This window comes from Etheostoma spectabile, chromosome 4 (assembly GCF_008692095.1).
Source record: "Etheostoma spectabile isolate EspeVRDwgs_2016 chromosome 4, UIUC_Espe_1.0, whole genome shotgun sequence".
NCBI lineage: Eukaryota > Metazoa > Chordata > Actinopteri > Perciformes > Percidae > Etheostoma > Etheostoma spectabile.
In genome coordinates, this window is record NC_045736.1 from 33,696,354 (window position 1) to 33,705,800 (window position 9,447).

Consider the following 9,447-nt stretch of genomic DNA (forward strand, 5'->3'; position numbering starts at 1 on the left):
CTCTTGTTATGAACTGATACTATAAATAAAATTGAATTGAAATTGAATATATGGAACTACAACTAACCATTATTTTCTTGATTGAATCATTTTTTTCAACAAAATGGCATATAATATAGACACTTTTTGAAAGTGCTTGTTTATCTACAGATCTTTGCTGTCGCGTAAAGCAGCGGCGCTGCACACTGACAGTGCATAGTCAAAAAAAGGAAAACAATAAGCCAATCAGTCATTAGTTAGTCAGCATTTCTTTCTCATATTGTAATTTAAAGCCAAAACTGACAAAAAGTCACAAACACCACCTACCATCACTGTTGATGATGTGGAGCAGCAGCTTCAGGTAGTTCTGGGTCTGCTCCACCAGGTCCCACGACTGCGCACGCACACACGCACACACACACACACGCACACACACACACACACACTTAATGTGTGGGATTTGCTTGGGGATGTGTGGGATTTCCCCCTCTCTAGACATATCCCTGCCTCTGCTGAATTTAAGTGATCACTGTCACTTCACCAATAGACATATAATACATAACATATGTCGCACTGTTGCTTGCCCTGGAGGGAACTACTGTTGGGTCCTTGTAAATTGTGGAGTGTGTTCTAGACCTACTCTATCTGTAAAGTGTCTCGAGACTCTTGGTATGACTTGATACTATAAATAAAATTAAATTGAATTGAATATAAGTGCTGTATATATATGCTATAAAGCGCTGTATCGTGAAGACATAGTGCCATAGAATGATAAAATCAGAGTTGCAGTACAGTACACACATATGTACTGCTATCGGAGTGTAAATGTGAGTGAGTGTTTATCTGATGAACAGGTGGCATCTTGTACAGCAGCCTCTGCCACAGTGTATGAATGTGTGTGAAAGGTTCCTGTACTATGTAAAAGCGATTTGAGTAGTTGCTTGGACTAGAAAAGCGCAATATAAATACAGTCTATATATATATATATATATATATATATATATATATATATATATATATATATATATATCGAGAGAGAGAGAGAGAGAGAGAGAGAGAGAGAGAGAGAGAGAGAGGCTTTGGATTGCATGATAAAGTTACGTGGGTTGTGATGGCCTGAGCATTTTGACAATAGATGCCATTCCAGTAAGAGAAAGAGTCCCAGCTGGCAGAAACACACAGTTAGAGAAGAAGAGAAGAGGCAGCGGTCACCTGGTATCGAGTCCAGTCAATGTTGAGGTTGTGAGTGAAGCTCGTAGGGATTGTCAGAGGAGCGTCCACATAGTCCTGTGAGTGGACACAGTTTGATCACACATATGGCTACTGTTTACCCCCCCCCAACACACTCCCAGCTGTCTCTGTACCTGCTTCCAGTTGAACACTAGACCCTCTGCTGTGTAGTCTCTGTCTTTGTAGTCTTTAAAAAACTCACAACCTAAAAAAATAAATAAAATAGAAACACATTTACACACATTAGAAGCCCCTTTTATTTAAAATCCACCAATTAATACCTAATTTGTTACTCTGAGGGCTAGCTATAGGCTAATTACTTGAAAAATAATAATATAATAACAATAATTTTGTAGTCATATGTTTAAAATCAAACACTCTAAATGACAGACGGTAATTAGAAATGTTTACGATCTCTGAGTTTGGCTCAGATATTGTGGTGGACAAACTATTTCAGTTTTTTTTAATACAGTTTTAATGTCATTTGAAATTGTGTTTCGTAAGATATGACTGCTTCACTAAAAACAGCATTTTTGATTTGTGTTTGTTCCTTAAACATCTTGTTTCTTCTCTGCCAATAGATAGTGATTTATGTGCATTAAGCTAACATCCCCTTATCCCCAGGCTAGGCCTGGCTTTACCTGGGTAAGGCACAGAGAGTAGGGTGAAGTCTGCATAGCGTTGGACCTTGTCCGCCTTCTCAGAGGACGTGACACTGCCAGACACAAACAAAGACGCCAGATCAGATACAATGGGAGCATTCATGGGCACATTCACTATTTTAATAGACAACTTTTTTTATATAATAGTTCTTATCACAGCTAGCAGAATCAATCTGAATACACACACACACACACACACACACACACACACACACACACACACACACACACCACACCACACAAACACACACACACACACACACACACACACACACACACACACACACACACACACTTCTTACTTTAGGCCAAACTTAACCTTCTTGTTCTCCACCATGAGGTCACAGATGTAGCGGACAGAGAGGTAGCGTAGCAGCTTAATGTCGTGGCCTCGAACCTTGTCAAAGAGTTGGGAGTCCCCGTTCCTGGGGAGGGGGGGGTTAGAGGAGAAGAAAAGTGTTCTTTCTCTGGCAAGTTTTAAGTTGTCTTCCAGTCAGTAAGTGTTGACTTTTATTATCACCTGACTGCACTGTCATCCTCTGGAAGCTCCTCAGACTCGGTCCACGTGTCATCGCTGCCCCCTAGGAAACACAAATGTACAAGATCAATATCACTTTCCTGTGTTTCCCTGTGACAAACTACATCATCTTCTTTAGAATAAAATAAAATTGAAAAAAAAAAGAAAAAAAAAGAATAACATATTGACGACGACAAGTTGTCTGTTCCACCTTACCTTTTATCTTTTGTCCTGTAAGTAAAGTGTATTTGTAGTTTATTTTCACCATTTGACCTGTCAGGTTAGCCTGGCTCCGCCCTCCTACGTACTTCCCCTCAATTTTAATTTTCCTTCAGTACTCTGTCTGGGTTTGTGGTATATTCACGGGTTTTCTCCGTCCAATCTTTACTTGGCCAATCAGAGAACAGAGGGAGTGGCTGAGAACAATGACGTTTTGATCTAGTTTGATTCTGTAATGGCGGCGGAGAAAGATGTGAGCGAAGCCATTCAGTCCGTTGTGGCACCACTGCCAAATATCCAGAAGTTAAAGCCCAAGCAAGAACAATCTTTGCTGAGTTCTGTTGGTGGCCATGATGTTGTGGCCCTCCTCCCCACGGGGGTTGAGAAAGATATATAAGGTCAGATATTCCAGCTCGCTCCATTAGTGGTGAAGAAGTTAGCTAAGGCTAAAGGTAGAGATGCTAAGCAAACCTCAGTATGTAATAAGTATTTAGAAAATTAAATGTCCAAATTCAATGTGCAAAGTTGGTCATTAGGGATGTAGGGAGAGTTTGAATAGAACACATTGTTATTGTCCACCAGGGTGGAAATCTTATTGTTATACTGTGTTCTCTCCATGTACCTGTAATACATATCATAAACCAGTTCTACACAGGTGACCAATTCTGTTCATTTTCTTTGATGACTCAAATGTAGGCTCAAGTGGATTTGTGTTTTGACCATTTGTGAACTAACCCAGTCTTGTTTACCAGGCTTTGTGGCTGGGACTTTTTTGCTGTGTCACCACCATTCATATCTATATAATGATGAATGTGAATAACAATGAATAAACTGCTTACAAGAACAGAGATTTTACATAGATCTACCTTCTAAATGTAGCTCTCAGAGTGCAAACAGATTGACTAAATGTCCTTTCTCATAGAAACACTGGTGGACTAGGAGCTTCTCCACCAGATTTCAAGGCCATGTTCCACATGAATTCCAAACAAACAATGAATGGTACATAAAAAGCTTTGCACTCTAGTGAATTTGCAGTCGGCACGGTTGAGGTGCCATCTCTGTCTGCTGATTACGTCACATTGTTTTACCAATAAGAATGATAAAGTTTACTGAGAGGTTTATGCCTCAAAGCTGAGGTCCAGGGTTCGAACCCGACCTGTGACGATTTTCTGCATGTCTTCCCCCCTTTTTCACCTAACTGTCCTATCAAATGAAGGCAGAAAAGCCCCAAAAATATCTAAAAAACAAAATAAAAAATTATATCAGGTAGAGATCAAGTTCCACTGAGTGTGCTCAAAGAGATATCTATTATTAGTCTTGACACACCCAGTCCTGGAGAGGTCCAATCAAACACATTTACTGAAAAAACCTGTGGCTGTGTTGGAACTACAGCACTGGGCGGGGTTACAGTATGTACCAGAAAGACTCGTTCCTTCACATGTGTTGTACTTGGTGACTTCTGAAAAAGGCTAACACCCAGTCATGTAGAAGAACACTGACTCTCAGTAGGAAACCTTTGACAGCTGGCTGACAACTGCTGCAGCTATTAACAGCTCAGACAGCACATAGGGAAGCTGCCACAACTTCCCTGTTCACGCTAACTTTAAAGTGTGTGTGTGTGTGTGTAGTACCTGAGAAGATGTAGTTGTAGCCTGTGCGTCCATACAACTCCCCCCATCCTGCTAGAGTGGACGAGCGACAGATGTGCTGCAACAAGGCAGAGAGCACACTGGATCAGTTTTTGTCTCACTGCTGAACTCACACGTTGCTACAATAATTCATATCTTACCAACTTTCAGCCAAAACATACAGACAAGATAAAAGGTGCTCATTTCATTCTGGGTCTGGTTTTGGATTCACTGTCCACTGATGGGTTTGTGAGACCTTCCTCAGATGTAATGAGACTCAGTCTGTGCTCTGAACAAACACATTTTACATTCGGTTGCCATTCCAGCCTGTTGAATTTTGTTATATTTCTGGAACTACCACTGTTGGTATCACATCATCTTTAGCATCTCATGGTTCTGCCATTTCCTGTTCAATGAGGGAAGTTGGTATAAATGTTTGGGATTTTTAGCTGTTCCGCCATGTTTTGTGTGACTTAATGTTTTGCACACCCGTCTATAGATTTGGGGAAGAAACCTTGTTCCAAAATAACTCTCCTGTGCCAGGAAATATTAAAAGTTAGGAATGTTGAAGACTCAGAAGGCAAATAAAAAGAAAGAAACATAAAGCGTGTCTATAAATACTGGGAATTACACCGGTGATGCCAATGATTACTGGTGTAGACGTTAACAGTAGAGACTGAGCCAGCTGGCTGACAGTACCTTGCCGTTGTAGAGGATGACGGGACAGACAAACCTCCCTCTGCAGCGAGCCAGCTTACTTCGGTTCACCAGGTCCTGCAGCTTATTGATCTGCACCGCGCTCTCAAACCTGCACACAAAACCCCCCCTCCCCATTAGTCAGTGGACTTAACAGTTTCCAGATCATTAGCGGGGCCTTTCCTCGGAGGTGCGGGACATTTAGTCTCTGGCAATAGCCAGCAGGGGATATGGGTACCGAGACTATGTCTACACCAACCTGTCAAACTTTTACAGCGCAGTTTTACTCTGTACAGTTTTACCTTTCACAATAAAAGCCCAACTTAAATCCCCTCGCTCAAGAGGCGAATCAACTAAATAGCCAAACATTATTGCCATTGAAACCAAGGTTAATAAAGTTTTGCATTTTTCATTATTTTTTATTATTTATTTTTTTGTTTTGACTTTTCCTTCCTAAAAATTCAATTTAGTTTTTTTAGAATTTTTTTAGTCAAGCTTTAGTATTAGTTTGTCTTTTTTGGAATGTGGGATATTAATCTGGGCCAAGATTCAAAAAGGTCAGAAAAAGTATTGTGTAATAATAACTCAACAACAACATCATACAATTTTCAGAAATTTAGAAATATGCATTCACAAAATATTCACCAATAACACCGGTACATTCAATTTACATATGGTCATAAATACATAGACAGACTACACAAGATGCAAGAATGAGTGCAAAGTGACGTGTTCCAGGAAAAAAACCTAAATAGACTAAAGAAGACAGGAATGAACAGGTCTTTAGAACTTTGTTTTTCGAGTAAAGTCGGAAATATTTGAAGTCAATCGAATAACACAGTTGTGTAGACATCCCAATATTAATCCATTAATATTATTTATTTATATACAAATTATATATATATATATATATATATATATATATATATATATATATTAACCCACGCTTCCTCCCTCATTTGGTGTTCCTGCGTATTTACCAACCAGCTACCAGGTCGCCGGTGTAAGCCTCCTGTAGTGTTCTCTGTCCTGCTGTTGTCTCCGTCATGCTGCCTGGCCCTGTATCCAGACATCCACGTCCTATACCAGGGTTAGCTTCTGTTTCGGGAGAGGGGGGCTTTGCATTCTCCTTTACCTTGTTAAGGTAAGCTAGGTTAGCCTCCTTGTGAGCGCTTCTCAAGTAATTTCATTTGTGTATAATTTTTCCCACAAACTAAAAAACAGACAATTATCTATTATCACAATATACATCAACATTGGCATAGGAAATGAGCCTTGCAGTAAAATACATTATCATCACCCACTCCTGACTACAACCAGGGATTTTTGCTGGGATGTCACAATTTCTGTTTTTAACACTACCGCAGAAAATTGTTCAGCTGCACTAAACTGCAGTGAGAACCACTGCTGATCATTTCCCCTTACTGGCTGCAATGAGACATCATGTGATCAAACAGTCACCTGACCCCTGTGCTGCCTTGATGCGATCAGAGGGGCTGCAGACAGAGGCAGACCTTTGCCCCCTACACCATCATAGTAAGGGCTGTATGATTAGAACAGTGATGCAAACAAAGGGGAATGGGTAACTGAGTGGACTGAACTTAGTATGGGAGAACAGAGGTTGGACTGAGTGGTGAACAGGTACCTGTCTCTCTCCACATCTGTGCATTCGTACTCCAGGAACACTATCTGCCGGGGGTAATGGCCACACACTTCTCCATTGGAGTTGTGGATGATGCTGTACTTGTAATCTCTGGCAAATAGCTCCAGACAGCGCTTCTCTATTGCCTCCACCTAAGGAGAAACACAAACAACAGTAATGCCAGTGGTTTAAAAGTAACCTCATTTTACAATATCTGGGTAAAGTACCTGGGTGTAGCAGGGTCTAGCCACAGAGCCTAGATTCATCTCAATGGGTTGCATTGTTAATAGACACTAAATAAGCATACATATCTAGGAATTTCTAAAAAGGTAGCATTCAAATCAGTATTACCTTAACACTTTAATTTAATTCAATAACCAAATAGGATATTGTCAGTCATCAGTCATTGATTTACTAAATTAAAATCCCAATAAAGATATTTAACGCCATACTGTACAAGCACATGGAGCAGTTCTGTGACAGACTCCCATAGCTGCAGAGTGAGAGGTACAATGCAGTGAGTATGACCATTCAGTCAGTTTTACTCTACTTAGCTGTCAAACCTTGAATGAATATTAACTTACTGAAATCCTGTTTGAGTATTGCACGTTGATTACCTTTTAATGTAACGTGAGAAATGCTCTGAATATTTAGAAAAATATATTCAATAAGGTATTTCACAAAGAAGTTTTCCAACAAAATCGCATCCATTCCAGGGATGAATGAAGACCATGAGTACAGTGAAGTTATCAACATGACGCCTGGACTGATTAAAAAAACAACACTAAATTTAGGGACATTAAGTGCAGCTTGGTGTATTAAAGTTCTGCCGAACTGAGAAGTGGGTCCTTAAGATTGTTAAGAGATCATAAATCCCTACCTACATTATTGTTGTTTTGCTGATGTACAAGGTCAATTTAATTTCTTTTAATCTGAAAGACAGTTTGGCTAATCGTTGACACAAAAGACAATGACAGGTTGTCAAGTAGCAAAAGCACATACAATGATGACCCCTATCTTACCTGAGGAGTAACTTCCTTTGCTCTGTACTGCATCTTAGAAAACAGATCTATCAAATCCGCTATTTCCTCGCTTTTTCTGACCGACAGACCGGAGGTTGGGTAGCCGCCGACCGAGGAGGGGAGGGCGGCCATCATAGCGCCTCGACCCGCGGTGGTGGCCTCTAGCCGAACTCGACCTCCTTCAAACACCGCAGAGCCTTGTCCTTTGGAACGGGAAGGCCGAACAGGCCATCCCTTCCCAGCCAGCTTCTTCCTGACTGCCCGCTTGAGGGGGCCGGAGCCGGGGAGTCTTCCTGAATTCAGGGCACCGGCGAGCTGTTCCACTCTCTGAACACAAGCCGTCGGCCAGCCCGCACAGGCAGCCGCTGACACCACGGCTGCTGCTATCGGAGTTAGCACAACAAGCTAAACGGCTAGTTCAGCTTTCCAGACTTAGGTTGAGGGTTTGCGCTAACTCTAACTACCCGTATAGCTACTCATTTTCAGACCTCTGTATTCCTCCTTGATCATCACCACTGTTTTGTTTGCGTTTTTGACATAAGCGATTGCCGATTCTCAGCACCAGCTCGCTGAACTCTGGTCCGCTGGAGTCAGAAAATCTTCAGGATCCTTCAAGGGCCTGCTCACGTTCCCCCAATGTTACGTCTTCATGTCTCCTTAGTAACCACGGCGATGGCGATAAACGGATTAAAGCTCTACAATAGTCAGTCGTGTGGCTGCGTGTCCGCAGTGGTGCATATGTTGTTGTGGATGAAAGCTCCAGCAGTGGTGTTGCAATATGTGTACTACAGTCTGAAGGTACACCAGGCGGTAAACAGGAAGCTGACACGAGTAGCTACGTCACACAGCCATCCCCCTTTAAATGACGTTTGTTGTTGAACTCGGGTGTTTTGGGCTGAATCCCATTTCTTTGTCTTACCCCTACCCCTTGCCCCTTACCCCTACCCCTTGGCGCTTGAAACCAAGGGGTAAGTGGTAGGGGTGAAAACATACCCCTATGAATTGGGACACCACTTGGTTACATCACCATGCAGTATTGATCACAAACTTCCAAGATGCCGTCTCTGTCTGTTGACTGTGTGGGTTTGGACAACAGTGTCATATGCAATGTATATACTTATATTTATTTATTTTATAGTTATTTTATGTTGACTTTGGTGGGGCAGAGGCAGATGTTCTTATCTGTGTAGTATGTTTCATATCTGTTTGCAATACATATGTGTACACATGTATCATGTATACATAGGCCTACATATACACCCTGTATACATGGTGTGTTGTGTATCTGTTTCAGTTATCACCGTTTTGAATGTCATTAATGTTTAGAAAAACATTATGTTAACAAAAATCTGTCTTTATTGCCAATAAATTAAACTTAACAGGCAAAAACATTACATAAAATATTAGAACAAAAACTTACATGTCACACACATAAAAAGGCTTCAAATGTATAAAAATAAAAGAAGACACAAGACCACAAACGAACAATAACTACAGCTATTCTGATATTCCTGACCAGTCTGATGGCTGTTGGCCAGTAACCACCCCCCCCCCACCCCCCCCCCCCCCCTCATATTTCATCAGTGTCCCGTATCAAAACTAACAACAATATATAAGTGCAGGAACAGGAATTCATTACAAATGATTACAATAGTACAGTACTAATGCAAAAATAAATGGGTACAACATGAACACATGATTTAGGAAACTTCTGCTTGTTTTCAGCCCCAAACTGGACCAGCTGCTGTGTCCTCCTGTGTGATATAGGACGGTATTTGTAAAGCACGTAGCTATGTATCATAGACAGTTAAGATTAATATAAACAGTCTATGCGATGTATACAGTCCATTCA

The 9,447-nt window shown here is 41.1% G+C and overlaps 1 protein-coding gene across 1 annotated transcript in view; it reads right to left on the reverse strand.

Moving 5' to 3' along the window:
* The window catches only part of mtmr14 (myotubularin related protein 14), a 24,680-nt gene extending 16,234 nt beyond the window's left edge, over positions 1–8,446 (reverse strand). Inside the window, 10 exon segments of the mRNA XM_032513598.1 lie at positions 307–373; positions 1,192–1,266; positions 1,344–1,414; positions 1,851–1,924; positions 2,174–2,296; positions 2,392–2,452; positions 4,239–4,314; positions 4,935–5,043; positions 6,577–6,725; positions 7,596–8,446. Coding sequence (XP_032369489.1) covers positions 307–373; positions 1,192–1,266; positions 1,344–1,414; positions 1,851–1,924; positions 2,174–2,296; positions 2,392–2,452; positions 4,239–4,314; positions 4,935–5,043; positions 6,577–6,725; positions 7,596–7,730 — 940 coding nt within the window. The 5' untranslated portion in view covers positions 7,731–8,446.
* Between the last annotated feature and the right edge of the window lie 1,001 nt (positions 8,447–9,447).